The sequence below is a fragment of the Acomys minous genome (genome assembly GCF_964271855.1).
Source record: "Acomys minous genome assembly, chromosome: 14".
Classification (NCBI taxonomy): domain Eukaryota; kingdom Metazoa; phylum Chordata; class Mammalia; order Rodentia; family Muridae; genus Acomys; species Acomys minous.
Genome location: NC_140496.1, coordinates 66,153,499 through 66,170,034, shown reverse-complemented (window position 1 = coordinate 66,170,034; position 16,536 = coordinate 66,153,499). Strand labels below are relative to the sequence as shown.

The window sequence follows — 16,536 nt, the reverse complement described above, 5'->3', positions numbered from 1 at the left end:
TTTCTGTTTGTTGCTTGGCTACTCTTTTACAAAGTAAGTGCAGTGAGGCCAACAGCCTGGTCTCCTCTGTGCGCTGCTGGAGACCTAGACCTTGGCGCTTCGTGTTCAGTAAGTATTGTTGAAGTGACATGTCGGTGCGTCAGGCCGTGTGCTTTATGTTAATGCTATGGCCATGCAGAAGATGGCTTCTGCCTCTGCCATTTACAGAGCTCTGTTACCATTATCTCTATAGTAAGAGATATAAGAAAAGATATAATCAATTACAATACGGAGAAATAACTACAACAACAAAGACAGCAAGCAAAGGTGTTCTAAGAAAATCTGGTGGCATTGGATGCATAGAAAAATTGGGCTTGATGGGATAAGGAAAGGGAGACGGCATTGGGTGGGCAGGGAACGGAGGCAGATCCGGGAGGAGTCAAGTGAGAGGCAAACAGGATCAAAACACAGTCCTCAAAAATCTCAAATAACTAGTAACATAATAATATTTTTAAAATAGAAACTATAGATTTTAAAATAATTTTAAAAGAAAGCTTAGATATTAGATGAATGATTTATAGTTAAAGTAATTCAGAAACCTCAAAGCCCCAGTTTGAATCCAGGCATTGTGATGTCAGAGGCCATCTCACTATATTACCTTTCTCTATAAGTAGGAATTACCTAAAGGAGTGCAAATAATGGTATACTTGAAGATACTGCTTATTCCAAAAACCACGAGATTATCTGTGTAGGCATGGAAAGGGATTTTTAAAAATAATAATAAAAGAACAAAAGTCCGTGAGATGGCTCTGCAGATATTGGTGACGGCCATCAAACCTGACAACCTGAGTTTGTTTTCCAGAGCTAATGTAGTGCAAAGAGAAATCTGACTCTTGTCAGTTATCCTGCCACCTCCACATGCACGCATGGTATGGGCACTCATATTCACACTAGATGCCACCTCCACATGCACGCATGGTGTGAGCACTCATATTCACACTAGACGCCACCTCCACATGCACGCATGGTGTGGGCACTCATATTCACACTAGATGCCACCTCCACATTCACGCAAGGTGTGAGCACTCATATTCACACTAGATGCCACCTCCACATGCACGCATGGTGTGAGCACTCATATTCACACTAGATGCCACCTCCACATGCACGCAAGGTGTGAGCACTCATATTCACACTAGATGCCACCTCCACATGCACGCATGGTGTGAGCACTCATATTCACACTAGATGCCACCTCCACATTCACGCATGGTGTGGGCACTCATATTCACACTAGATGCCACCTCCACATTCACGCATGGTGTGGGCACTCATATTCACACTAGATGCCACCTCCACATTCACGCATGGTGTGGGCACTCATATTCACACTAGATGCCACCTCCACATGCACGCAAGACGTGAGCACTCATATTCACACTAGACGCCATCTCCACATGCACGCATGGTGTGAGCACTCATATTCACACTAGATGCCACCTCCACATGTACGCAAGGTGTGAGCACTCATATTCACACTAGATGCCACCTCCACATGCATGCATGGTGTGAGCATTCATATTCACACTAGATTTCATTTCTTTTTGAAAAATTTAAATATTTATTAGTTAAAAATCATAAAGTGATGATGGTGGGTTCGAGAGTTTAAAATGGTTACTATTATGTTAGGCTGTTTGTAAAGAACAAAGGAGTAATCTCAAGTTTGGAGTTTATATTGATTCATTACATTTAGAAAATCAGGTTGATCCATCTAGAGATGACACAGACCAGCCAATTAGAGAAGAAATGAAAATAAGAGGTGACTGAAAGAGAGAAAAGCAAAGGAGCCGAAATAATAAACCAAGGACCACAAACTTAAGTGCTTTTGGAGGCCAGGCAAGAAGTCTCATGTGGTATCAGGAGACAGTCCACAGGAAATGGAAACATCTGCTTCCTCATTTTAGCCAGCTTTATACAGTTGTTCTTATGTAGGAATGCCTATTAGGCTAAATGTTCTTCTAATGTTCCCAGAGAAACCAGAAAGCTGTGATTTACCTAAGAAATTCCTCTAGTTCTAAGCAATATATGAGCAAAACAGAACAAGTCTCTGATGGAGTTGAAGACCAGGTATCTCAGTTTTAAAATGAAGCTTAGTTGTTTAGAAGTTAAGATGGTTTTAGGTCTAGATATATGTTTATGTTGATAATGACAATATGTGATAAAGATTGATTTACATTCAGCATTTTAGACACACCAAGATAGTAAAGATGTTTTCTTCACGGCTGTCAAATACAAATAGCCAAAACACTAAGAATGTAACATTTATATAATTCCTGATTGTGTCTTCTTGCTATAGGTAGTCTATCGTATATATGTGTAATAATATAAATGTATATGTAAAAAATAAAAATGTTTAATTAGTTAAAAAGAAAAAAAACAATATGGAAAAAACAACATGCAAATGGGCAAATAACATACTAGGGGGGAAAAAGTCTTGCAAAAGTCAGACATCAGACTCAGTATGCAAACAGCAAAGAGCATTTATTTTTGCAGAAGTCCAGCATGCAGGGATCACCACTTAAGTAGAATGGCAACCATGAGGTGAACTAGAAGGCTCTTTTAAAAGCCAGTTAGGGGAATTCCAGATAAAGTTAGGTCATCTTTATTTCCATTGGTGTGAACTAGAAGAGCTGATATGGGTGCACTGGGGATTGGCTGGTGCCGAGTCAGGAGTCAGTCATGAGTTTGGGGTCCTGTTTAAACCAGCAGTTGAGCAACCTTATCTCCCGTGGCCAGATGTCTTGACCAGTTCTGATTGGTTGTCCGTTTTCTGTGGGTTTTCCTGTAACTGGTTTCTATTTCTGAGAAGCAGAAACTTAGACCTAGATTGGCTCAGTGAGACAATGCCTGTTGTGGAGTCTGTTAGGCTTATTTAACCAGGCTCCCTCATGGCCTGCTTCCCAGCCACATGTCCCAGTACCTGCCATCTTTGTCTCACCCTGGATGCTCCTGCTCCATCCATGTCCTCATGGCAACTCCCTCAATGGTGACTTTCTCCTCTCTCAGCTCCACTTTGGATCTCCTCCCTGGGATCAGAAGTCCCTCCCTAACTCTCCTGCCCTGCTATAGGCTGTTCAGCTCTTTATTAACCAATCAGGTGATGGAGAGCAATTTTTAGACAACAGTAGATTCTTCAATAATAATAGCAATGTCCATGTCCATACTGCAACCAGAACTCTGGGTACAGGGATCAGCAACGGAATACACAGTGCACAAAACATCCTCCAACATGTATCCACAATAACTATGCATTCCTATGAAGACAGATAAAAAACTCATCAAAAATAAAGTCTGTGAGCAGACTTTGATGTAAAATAGCATGACCACATTTGATCTTTCTATGAAAATATGTTCAAACCACACAAAGAATAGGGAATACTCTTTGAACCAATGAGATGGAACCTTACGCCCATCAACTGGTAAGTATCTGAAAACTGACTGATGCCAAACAGCATTTCCTTGCAACACATAAAGAATCAGGAAACTCTGGGTATTGATACAGCATAGGAAATAATATGGTAAAACTTACTGTTAATGATTGGAGAGCAAGAAATGAAGGTGGAGATCAAATGTGGGAAGAGAGGGCAAAGGACAGAAGGCTTACCAAGAGAAAAGAACTGGCAGGGGGCGTGATCTCTGAGATAACTTGGAAACTCACAACAGAGTAGGCTTCTGGGAGGACATGGGGGTGACTCTAGCTCTGACTCCTAGTAGCAGGGGTCATGAAAACTGAAGAGACCATCTTCTTACTAGATATGAATCTCAGTGGAGGAAGAGGAACACCAACACACCCACAAAAACTTTTACCCAAAATTTACCCTGCCTACATAATGTTCAGGGATAAAGACAGAGCAGAGATTGAGGAAATGGCTAACCAATGCTTGGCCCACCCTGAGACTCACCCTATAGGAGAATGTCAACCCTTGACACTGTTAATGATGCTACGCTATGCTTACAGACAGGTGCCATAGCTGTTCCATGAGAGGCTCCACTCAGCAATGGATCAAAACAGATGCTGAGACTCATAGCCAGATAGTCGGTCCAGCACAGGGAGAACTGGAAGAAGAACAGAAGGATCTGGAAGGGACAGGAGCTCCACAGGAAGATGAACAGAGTCAGCTAACCTGGACCTAAAGGTCTTCTGGAAACTGATGCGCCAACCAAAGACCATGCATGGTCTGGACCAAGGCTCTTTATACATACAGAGCTGACGAGCAGCTTGGTCTTCACGTGGGTCCCCCAGAAAGGGGAGAGGGAAGGGGGATGTCTCTGACATGGACTCTGTTGCCTGCTTTTTGATCACTTCCCTCTGACAGGGCCGCCTCACCAGGCCACAGGGGAAGAAGATGCACTCAGTCCTGCTGTGACTTGATGTGCTGGTGTGGGTTGTTGGGGAGGCTCCCCTAATCTGAGGAGTAGCGGATGGGGCTATAGAGAAGAGGAGGATGGGAGGCCTACAATCTGTTTATTTTTAACAGGATTGTAGAAAACTAATAAATATCTCATCATGCTCACTTCCTTTGCTCGAAATGTTTATTAGCACCATCAATCCATTAGTTAAAATGCAAAAGGATATTTCATGGCTGGTATAAACCCACTCTGATTTTTTGGTAAATGAGGTAGCAAGCAGCTAACCAAGATTTTTCACACAATAAACTCTAAAACAGCTTTTTTTTTTTTAAATGCTTCAACAGCAGAGCAGAATGGTCTCAGGTCTGCTCTGCTCCATGCTTGCTGGTCCTCTGCTTTGGAGAATACTGGTAGTTGTTAACGGAAGAACCCAACGTTTCTGGGAAGCTTATCAGCGGCAGACTTAAGGATGTGTTTCTAAAACCAGACATTCCTGAGCAGAGGGAAACACATTTATATTCTGCAGAGTTGGTAGATGAAAGAGGAGATCACCCAGCAGGTGTTGACAGTCATGAAGTAATAGCATTCCCTCAACAATTTCAGCAGTACGGAAGTCCAGGCTCTTTTGTTGCTGCTGCTACTGGTGATGTTTGGTGGGGGGTGGGGGTGGGGTGTTTTCAATACATCCTAACTGCAGTTTCTCCTCCAACCCCCCACCTCCCCCTCTCCACAGATTGACTCCTCCTCAGTTTCCCTTTAGAAAAAGGCAGGACTCCCAGGGTTATCTACTGAATACAGCATAACAAGATACAATATGACTAAGCACAAACTCTCATATCAAGATGGGCAATCCAACCTAGTAGGAGGAAAAGGGTCCCAGGATCAGGTAAAAGAGGCAGAGACACCACCCTTCCCACTGTTAAGAGTCCCATAAAAACACCAAGCTAACAACCATTAACACACACACAGAGGACCTAGCACAAACCCATGCAGGCTTCGTGATTGTTACTTCAATCTCTCTGAGCCCCTATGATACCTGCCTAATTGATTCTGTGGGCTGTGCTCTTCTGGTGTTCTCGGCCCTCTGCCTCCTAAAATTCTTCCTTCCTTCCCATCTTCTGCAGGATTTCCTGAGATCCAAGAGGAGGGATCCATTGGAGATCTCCAATTTAGGCACTCTCTCTCTCCCTCCCTCCCTCCCTCTCTCTCTCTCTCTCTCTCTCTCTCTCTCTCTCTCTCTCTCTCTCTCTCTCTCTCTCTCTCTCCCCCCTCCCCCCACCCGTCCTCAGTATCTGCTCCCATTAGTTGCCGGCTGTGTCTTTCTGGCTTCTTTATCAAAAATCAAGTATCCATAGGTGTGAATTTGTGTCTGCATCTTTAATTCAATTCCATTGATCCATTTGTCTGTTTTTATGCTAATAGCATGTGGTTTTTATTACTATATCTCTGTAGTACAGCTTGAAATTAGGGATGATGATTACTCAGGAAATTCTTTTTGTTGTTCAGGATTGTTTTCACTATCTTGGGTTTTGTTTTGTTTTGTTTCCATAGGAAGTAGAGTATTATCCTTTCAAGGACTGTAAAGAATTGTGTTGGAATTTTGATGGGGATTGCACTGAGTCTGTAAATTGCTTTTAGTAGAATGGCCACTTTTACTATGTTTATTTTATTCCGCAGTTTGTTTGTGTTTTCATAAATTTCATTAATGGATGTATTCATTTTTAGGGACCTCTAAGATTTTAATAAAGGTTATTTTGAAGTCCTTGTCTTGTGCTTCATCTAAATTGCATTTCTCAGGACCTGCTATAGAAGAGTTGCTGGGCATGAGGTGACACATATTGTCCTGGCTATTACTGATTGTGTTTTTCCACTGGTGTCTAGGAATCTGGGTTTGGGATAATTGTAATGCTAGGTGCTGTTATCTGATCTTGCCTTTGCTGGGTGGGTGTTTCATTCCTTGGTTTTTGTCTCCTCCTCTCATTTTTAGGAGAGGGTGGTGCTGTGGGTTGCCCGGTAGGGAATGCTTCTGAGATCCTGCCAGGTGTGGCCACTTGGGGTTACAGGTAGAACGTGTTTCTAGGTCCTGGGAACTGACACTCTGAAGTGGAAATGGGCTAGAGCAGGGGACTGGAGGGCTCCCCAGGAGGGAGGAAAGCAAGGCATGCCACCAGGATCTGCAAAGTCCCTTTGGAATTGGGGCAGAGAGGGAGAAGAGGCCACAGCAGGTAGCTGGCTACAGAGCTGGGGATGAGGCTGGGATGTTGAATTTGCAGAAGAGAAGGGAGAGAAAAGATTACCTACCTGCTTCCCTGGTGGGTGTCATTACCTCTTTCTTATACAGCACTGTGATGATGACTATTTGCATTTTCCCATCTACAAAAAATGTATTCTTCCCTCATAGGTACTTAGGAATTTCATGTTGGTTTCTGAGTCATAGGGGTTATGTTTCTGTACATTTTAGTAAGGTGTCTGGATTTTCATTGATAAAGGTTTGCCAGCTCTACCAGAGGCTGTGCTTGCTTTGAGTAGTCCAGGTAGGCCGCCTGCCCACAGACCTCCCCCACTCTCTCACTCTCTCGGTGCCCACCCACCCTCTCCACCCCAACTTCTTATCACCTTGTCCTGGCATCTAACTCCGGCAGAGACTCCTGTCCAACAAAAGGCTACTCCGGCAGCCAGAAGTCTAGGTAGGTGGGTAGCATCTTCACTCTTTTAATGCCCCTACCTTATCCACAACCTCCTCACCCCTCCTCGTGCCCCATCCCTCCAACTTAAGCAGAGACACCCCCACCCCCACTCAGCCTGTGGTTACAGGCCACACAAACCAAAGGACCAGGAATGAAACAGAAACCAAGGGAACAACACACCCATCCAATAAAGACAAACTCAGAAAGCAGCACCTAGAACTATAACTATTCAAAATCTAGATGCCTAGATGCCAGTGTAAGAACACAATCAACAACGTGCTGGTGGTATGTCTCCACCAGAGTCCGGCTAGCCTCCTACAGCAAGCCCTGACTATTCCAACACTTCTAATGTACAAGAAAAAGACCCTAAAAACAACTTTATGAAGATGATAGAAGTCTTTCAAGAGAAAATGAGTAAATTCCTTAAATAAATTGAGGGAAAGACAAACACAAATTTCGAGAAAATGAATAAATCTAAACAGAGAAATGCTGAAACTGGCATCATAAACCAAATGGGCCTAACATATTTATAGAACATTTTACCCAAACACAAAAGAGTATATCTTCTTCTCAGCACCTCGGGGAACCTTCTCCAAAATTGACCACATACTCAGTCATAAAGCAAGTCTCAACAGACTGAAGTAACACCTCCACATTCTGTCAGACCACCACGGATTAAAGCTGGCTACCACCAACAACAAAAACAACAGAACGCTTACAAATTCATCGAAACTGAACAACTCTGTACTGAATGCAGGAGAAACAGAAGGGGTGTGGATCCAGAGGAACGGGGAGGTGGGGAGGAGCTGGGAGGAGCTGGGAGGAGAAAACTGTAATCAGAATATATTGCATGAAAGAAATATTCCCAATAAAAGAGAGATGTAGCAGTGAATCCGGGGTAGTGGCTACAGGAGGTAAATTAGGTGAACGTGGAAGGACCAGTCAAAAAGTAGAAAATCAGCTGTGTTATCCCAATACTGTATAAATCAAAGTCCAGGTGGGAGATGATGTTACATGTTCTTCACATGTGCTAAAATATTCAGGACCATGGATGAAGCCAAGTGCCTGTCCTAGCAAGTGTTTATTGAATACTTACGCTCATAGCTTGTTTTAAACACATTGACTAATGCACTAATCGAACTCTTAAGCCTCCTGTCACTAGCCGGGTGGCGGTGACACAGGCTTTTAATACTAGCACTTGGGAGGAAGAAGCAGGCGAATCTCTGAGTTCGAGGCCAGCCTGGTCTGTAGAGTGAGTTCCAGGACAACCAGGACTACACAGAGTAACTGTGTCTCAAAAGAAACAAAAAGAAAAGAAAAGCCAAAAAACTTATGCCACTATCTCCACTATCTAATTGAAGAAACTGAGGCCCAGAGCAGGAGTGAGATGTGGGGATGAAACCTGGGCATCCTGACTCCAAAGCTAATGGTCCTCTTGTGTGCCGTCTACGGAAGGAAGACAACACTGGTGAGAACAGAACACTGTGGATGCTGTATTAGTATTTTAACTCCCCTGCCTCACATCTAAAGGACTTAAATGTCTTGAACTACAGGATTTCCTTCACTCTTGACAAATTCAGGTTAGGAGCAGATAGCTTGTATACTGGTTGCCTTTTTACTCTAAATTCTGAAATCAATATGTAATTTTATATTTCAGATACCAAAAGACCAACTAAGGCATAGAATTTCTGTGTAAAAAAAAAAAAAGGAAAACACATTTTTTTTTACTTTTCTAGGACAAATGCAACTATGCATAACAACACAATTTTTAATACAGAGAAGGTTCTTTTAGTACACAGGCCTATTGTATGACGTTTTAAAAAACAAGTTGTGGTTTCTATGTTTTTACATAACACACTAACACTCCTTCCTGAATTAGTAGAATATTGATAAAAGGAAATAATACATCCTTAGCCACTGTGGCTAACACTACAATAGGGGCTATGTAATGATATTTACAACTACAACATTTAAAGAAAAATAAAAACAGTAAAATGCAGAATAACCTTACAGTAGAATGCTTCCAATAACGAACAATGTCATTGATATTTTTTGCAGGGTGGAAGAAAAAGAAGTCTCTCCATTCATCCCAGTCTATTGTCATTGACCCGTCAGTATCCATGCTGAAATAAAATTGTAAATGTTGTTTATCATGTTTGTAACACAACCATTAGTCACATTTCTCAAGCACTTCTGGAGTGTTTGTTACTGAAGGCATTCCTCTAGACTTCATGAGTATCTCTGTGTTCTCATTTTTCCCTTTTAAAGAATGCACTATCCTTTAAAGCAATGTCAGACCTTAAGGGAAATTGAAAGGATGGTACAAACAACTCTCAAATAGCCCCATACCTATGCTCTCCTATTGGTTACATCTTCCGTGACTGGCTTATTTGTTACAATTCATGACTAATGGCTGACACATTAATCACAGCTACATTTTATACTTCACTCAGACGTCCTTCATTTTAAGCTAATGTTCTTTTTCACTTCAGCATCACACTGAAATATAACATTCTATTTAGTTATCATATCTCCTAAACTCCTCCCAACTATGACCGTTTTCAGACTTTTCTTCTTGTTAGCAATGTTGCCCTTTCTGAAGAGCACCGAGGATCAGGGGCTAGGAAGACAGCCTGGCATGTATAATGCTTGCCTTGCAATCACGAGGATCTGAGTTCAGTCTCCAGACCCCAAACAGAAACAAGCTAGGTGTGCTGAGGAGACAGAAACCAGAAGGTCCCCCCCTGGCTCACTGGCCAGCCAGCCAGCCCAGCGTATATGGCATGTTCTAGCCACTGGGAGACCCCATCTCAACAGAAGACAAGCACACAGACAAAAAAGTGGATGGAGGTTGGGAACAACACCCGAGATTGTCCTCTGGCCTGGACATGCACATGTACACATAATCAAGAGGACACAGGGACACACACACACACACACACACACACACACACACACACTGTATTCATCAGATGTTTGGTAGACTGTTTCTCCACCAGAATCCATTACATGCTGCTTTTTTCATTGTTTTTTTTAATGTAATTCTCATGTTTTCCTATTATTTCTTGAAGAGAATGTATTTTTTAAATCATCCTGCATATCTCTAGCACTGAACAGGTATTCAGTTGTTGAATGACTAAGTCAATAAATCTGACTGAAGAATAACCTTGTATCTGTTGGCTATTATTTTTGCCTTTGACATTCTTTTCCTTGTTCACAACTTTCAAATCAACTTTTAAGTAACTTTTTATACATAAATTCCAATATTTGGGGCGGGGGTTGGTTTGGTTTGGGTTGGGTTTTGTTTGTTTATTTGGTTGGTTGGTTTGGTAATCTTTTTTGTTTTGTTTGTTTGTTTGTTGTTTTTGAAACAAGGTTTCTCTGTGGTGTAGCCTTGGCTGTCCTGGACTCACTTTGTAGGCCAGGCTGGCCTCGAACTCACAGAGATCTGCCCACCTCTGCCTCCCTGAGTGCTGGGATTACAGGCGTGCGCCACCATGCCTAGCTAAAAAACTCCATTTTTTAAAATACCTAATGCTCCACTTTCACCATGCAAAACTCAAATGTTAACTCAGCCTTCACACATCCCCAGAGAGGATGGCTCAGTGAGTCACAGTGCTTGCTGCACAAGTCTCATGATCTGAGGTCAACTCCCGGAATCCACAGAGGAAGGAGAGAACTGACTTCTACAAACTGTCTTCCACCTTCCGTACATAGCACCTGCACACACACAGTAATAAAAATTTAAATTAAATTACACCTTAAAATTGTTTCTTTGTGTCTGGGTAAAAGGTAGTGAGGCAGTGGGGGGGGGGTTTAATAGTATTTTTCTAAATGAAATTTTTGTGATACAAAATTTATTCTCCTGACAAGGAGACTAGTACAATTCGCAGCATCAGCGAAATCACTGTGAACGTTCATGAACCAACAATATGCAGGAAATGAGTGCCAGCAGGCACCATGGACACAAGCATGCACGTCCACATGTGAGCCAAGCTCCACTCCATGTTGGTTTCTAGCTGGGACTAGTTTCCAAACAGTAGCATGTAGAAGCAGGTGTCTAAGTAGAGAATGAGTGGGTAGAACAAAGCAGACACGCAACTCAGAGCTCCTGGAGAGCAGGACCTCATGGGCGAATTCTGCATACAAGCGCCCCTAGGAAGCACTGGCCAAATACTAAATTACAAATGATCCTATCAGCCTGACCACGAAATGACCATGGCCCCTGGATGTGGTGGCTCACACATTCCTAGCAAGCTGAAGCAATGAGTTCAAAGGCGTCATGAGCTACAAAGTGAGTGAGTTCCAGGGCAGCCTGGCTACACAGGCCTTGTCTCAAACAGGCAAACAAAAGGCAAAGCAAAGGAAAGTACTGCCACTCGTGGTGGCGCACACCTGTAATCCCAGCACTCGGGAGGCAGAGGCAGGTGGATCGCTGTGAGTTCAAGGCCAGCCTGGTCTACAAAGTGAGTCCAGGACAGCCGAGGCTGCACAGAGAAACCCTGTCTCAAAAAAACTGAAAAAGAAAGAAAGAAAGAAAGAAAGGAAGGAAGGAAGGAAGGAAGGAAGGAAGGAAGAAAGAAAGAAAGATCTAAAGAAAATACTAAAGGCCTATATGCGTAATGGAAAGTCTGTGGCTGAGCTATGTTAAGAAGGAAGGAAGAAGGAAAATATGAGTGTACATAGCACTCCTGTGGAACATATAAAAAGCACTTGCAACAGTGCTGTTGTTGCTGAGGTTATCAGTCAGTGGTAGAGAGCTTGCCCAGCGTGTGTGAGGTCATAGTTTCAATGCCCAGTACCACCACCAGAGCCAAAGAAAGACTCTTCTTTCTTCTAACAGATATATCTGAAAATTGATAGCCTAATCATGTAATTTACCAATTTGTAGTAACAGGATGAACACAAATAAAGAACACATATGCTATTTAAGGCAAATTTAATTTACAATAATAATAATAATAATATGAAAGGAAATCATAACAGAGAAACTCTTGCAGGTTTTTTTTAATCTCCACATGCACGTGTACCACATTTGTGCCAGCCACATACATACACACATACACACAAACTAAACTAGTAAAAGTATTAAAATAAACCTGGGAAATTTTCAGTGAAATTGTTCTTTTTAAAAAGCACACATAAACGCTGTGGTTTAAAACAGAAGAACATAACTACGAACTTGGGAGAAAGTCAACAGATAACACGACTGTGATGAACAGCTCCCAACCGCCCCGTAGCAGTCTCAGCAGTTAGCGTGGCGCCTGCTTGCAGCACAGCAGCTCTATGACAAGCTCTGCATCGCACGTGCCTCCCACCTTCACCACCACGATGACCAAGAGGAAGGTCAACACAGCATGGGCAGGACAGTGAAGGTAGAGTCCAACCTGCCCCCAACAAAGGACCCGAAGTGAGGGTTGGTGCTGCGTTGGAGGGTTGGGGGACACTACTGGAAGACAATTCATCAGACAAACTAGTTCAAACCAAAAGGGTAGAAGACAGCAAAGGACAAACAGGTTCAAGTGGTTGACCAGCAAACTATACATCTGCCTGCAGAAAATAGTGGGCCCAAAAAACCAGACTCCAGCCTCTGAAGTAGAAGAGACAGGAGGTACGTCTGACTAGCCATCCATCCATCATGTCTGTTAGTGGTCCCCACCTACCTTCTTGTGCAATTCAGAAGGATATTTTTATCAACTACTTAGGAAATGCAACGTTTCTAGTATCTCTACAAACATTTTTTAAATGGAGGAGGGCAGAGATCCACCTCATTGCAGTTTCTAAATGTAAACAATTTTTAAGAGGTGAAAGCATTCACTGGTTGTTTATGGGTTTGGTACAACCAGAAGATATCGGGGTGCTGAATCAGGAGAGGCTGTAACAGTCTCTGGGTCGCCATAACATTCCATAGAGGTGGGCTAGTGTTATATCCTACAACACAAAACGTACTAAACAGTAGTTTGGAGTCTTGGTGGTGAGTTTATGTCTGGAATATTTTCAGTTCCATCTGGTCTCAATGTTCCTAGTAGAACCGTTTCCTAAAAATCTACTTCTTGGTCCCTGGTCAATCAGAACCATGCATCTCTGGTCATAGCAATCCATTTTCCTAACAATTGTGGTAATGTGCTGTGAACAATGGAAAGCTTTGAGTGTGTACTGTATGTGATATAAAAGTGTGAGTCGGTGGAAATGAAGACTCTGAGTGTTTGACTTGTTATGAGAGGTCTTAAGTTCGAGGCTGGAAAGTCACTGGAGTAGCTGTTCAAAAGCAAATACAACACACAGCTCTTCAGAGCTTGGGACACATGAACACAATATATGACTTCAAAGTTTGGGCACATGTGTTAAGAACTGAAATGTCTGTCAAGTGCTCTTCAACCAATAAAATTTCGGTTGTGAAAAAAATATGGTGAGCAAACAGCAATATACTTGAAAATTTAGGTGAAACTATTACGTTCCTGGATATGGCCTTCTGCCTTGCTTTTGTGCTTTCCCAGATATAATTTATAGTACATGCCAGGAAATTGTGTTTAAATTGGCCTGTCTTGAGAAGGTTTCTGGGGAAAGCACTTAGTACATGCTTACTGGCATTTATTTACATGGTTTTCTGAACTCAAACAACCTTCCTTGGATCATTTGTTTCTTTGTTACATTCATATATAAAAGTATGCTGACACTGAAGTAACATTGTCTATAGTCTGCCCCATTCCTTCAGGTCCTCAGATCCCAGGTCCAGAAGACAAGATCTGCACAGATCGGCCAAGTGTCAAGTCCCTGGAATCCCCCCCCACCCCCACCCCACTCCGTGGCAGGATGCTAATGGACCTAAACTGGTGAACTCTTGTGCAGGTAATCACAGAAGCTGTGGGTTGAGAGTATAAAAACCATGCCATGCTCTCAGTCATGGTCCACATGACTTCCCCCGTCCCCTGCCACTTCCTCTGGCTCCTTCATTCTCTCTACATCTTCTATAGTGATGGTCCCCGAGCCTTCTATGAGTAATACAGATATCCCACTTATTCCTGGCATCTTGAAACAGTTACCTCTGACCACTGCAAGCTGACAGCGATATTAATCTTCTGCAGAAACAAGATAGTTATTTAAAAGGAAATTTTGATAGACCCATCAGATCCACTTAACAAAACTAGAGCCATGATCTTCCATGCATGTGTGTGTGCACTCTCTGTGTAGGCACGTGGAGACCTGTAGGCAGCCCTAGAGCATCTTTCCTCAACCAATTCTCCAGTTTATTTCTTAAGACAGAGTCTAACATGAAGCTCAGTGTTTCAGCTAGATTATCTGAGTAGAAAACACCCAAGAGCTGACTGTCTCTACCCCTGCTGCCCAATTTCAGGCAGTTTTCAGGAGTTCTGAGGACAGAATTCCAGTCCCCATGCCCACAAGGCAAGCACTTTCCCCGCAGAGCGATTTCCCCAACCTCACAGACAATGTTTGATTGGGTTCTTTGTATTGTTGTTGTTTAATGTTTTGAGCTCTTTATAGATTTTGGATATTAATCCTCTGTCAGGCACAATTAGCAAAGATGTTCTCTAACTCTCTACTTATTTACTCTCTTTGCTTTTTACTCCATGTGGTCTCATTTGTAAATAGCTGCCATTAAAAACTGAGCAGCTGGAGTCCTATTCAGAAAGTGTCTGCCTACCACTATATTGTGGAATGCTTTCCCTCCTTTTTCCTCCAGCAGCCTCAGACGGTCTTTGATGCACTTGGAGTTAATTATTATGCCAGATAAGAGATAAAGATCTAGGTTCGAATGAATCTTCAGAATGAATCTCAGTACATTCTGTGTTCCAACATCCTAAGAGGCTGTCTTCTCTTCAATGTGTTTCTTTGGCATCTTTGTCAAAACAAACAAACAAACAAAAAACAAAACTGATGATTGGACTTCTATCTGGGTTCTCTATTCTATTTGGTTGATCTGTTTTCGTGCCAGTACCATGCTGTTCTTATTACTATGGCTCTCTAGTATAGTTTGAAATCAGGTAGTGACACCTCTAGCACTGTTATTTTAGATCAGTATTCCCTTGGCTGCACAGGGTCTTTCATGCTTCTACATAAATTTTAAGACTTTTTCCTTTCTATGGAAAATGGTGTTAGAATTTTGGTAAGTACTGGACTGGATCTGTAGACGGTTTTTCATAAGACACACGCTTGACTCAGGCGCACACATTCATGTGTATGGGGAGGCCGGAGACCAATCTCCTGATGTCATTCCTCAGAACGCATCCACCTCATTGGCTTTTTTTAAAGGGTTCCTCACTGAGGCCTGGGGTGTCATGGTTTGGTTTCTATTGCTGTTATGGGGCCAAAAGCAACTTAGGGAGGAAAGGGTTTACTTCGTTTTACAGTTTAGAGCCCATCTTATAGGGAACTTAAGGCAGAAGCTCAGGACAGAAACTTGAAGGCAAGGCCATGGAGAAATACTGCTTACTGGCTTGATCTCCATGGCTTGGACACTGGTTTCTTATACAGCCCGGGGCCACCTGACCAGAGGTGGCAGGCCTGAGGAGACTGAGCCCTCCCTCATCAGTCATTAATCAAGAAATGCCCCCCAGAGCCCTGCTAAAAGCAATCTGAGGGAGGTATTTTTTCAGTTGAGATTCCTCTTCCCAGTGTCAAGTTCACACACACACACACACACACACACACACACACACACACACACACACACAAACACACACACCAGGACTTGCTGATCAGGCTGAGCTGGCTGGCTAATGGGCTCCATGAATTAATCTGTCTCCACATTCTCGGGCGTGCCATCATGTCTAGATTTTATGCGGCTTCTGGGAATCAAACTCAAGTCCTTATGCTCCACAGCAAGCACTTTACCAACTAACCTGTCTTCCCCAGACTCACACACACACACACACAAGAAGAAAAAAATTCAATGTTTACCACAAGATGACTGCAAATGAATTAATAAAGTGAAAATGTATAATATACCACACTTACAGATTAAAGAAATTTTTGTTCGATCATCTCATAAATGTAAACCCATCTGAATTTTTAAATCTCTCTACAAAATGAGAAATGGGGCCTGAAATGCCACATGTATAGCAACTAGTTTCTGGCATAGACTATAAAACACAAAACTATTTACAAACAAGAGCACAGGCTGACCTTTTCAGGATTTCGTTTGCCTGAGAGAGAGAAATGTGGATTCCCAATGATCCAACGGCAGCAATTATTTCTGAAGCATCAATTACTCCTTTAAAAAGTGAAAAACACTAAGTTAAGATTCTGAAAAAAATGACAAATTAAAAAAAAGAAAGAAAAATGCTTAGAATGCGACCATATTTGATTTAAGAGTCCATGTTTACTGGGTCTTTACTCCCAAATTCATAACTCAAAGCCTAAAAACTCCAAAATGTTGGCATCAGGTTTACATTTGGTAGAAAGTCTCTTTAAACTGAGGCAAGGACATATTTACTTATTT

The 16,536-nt window shown here is 42.4% G+C and overlaps 1 protein-coding gene across 2 annotated transcripts in view; it reads right to left on the bottom strand.

Moving 5' to 3' along the window:
• LOC311583001 (mitochondrial adenyl nucleotide antiporter SLC25A24-like) overlaps nucleotides 1-16,536 on the bottom strand; it is a 47,402-nt gene that overhangs the window by 18,407 nt on the left and 12,459 nt on the right. For both annotated transcript variants that reach the window (XM_084756351.1, XM_084756350.1), the window contains exons 3-4: nucleotides 16,221-16,308; nucleotides 9,088-9,199 (exon numbers count right to left, since the gene is read on the bottom strand). In XM_084756351.1, coding sequence (XP_084612477.1) covers nucleotides 9,088-9,199; nucleotides 16,221-16,308 — 200 coding nt within the window. The remainder of the gene's footprint in view (nucleotides 1-9,087; nucleotides 9,200-16,220; nucleotides 16,309-16,536) is intronic.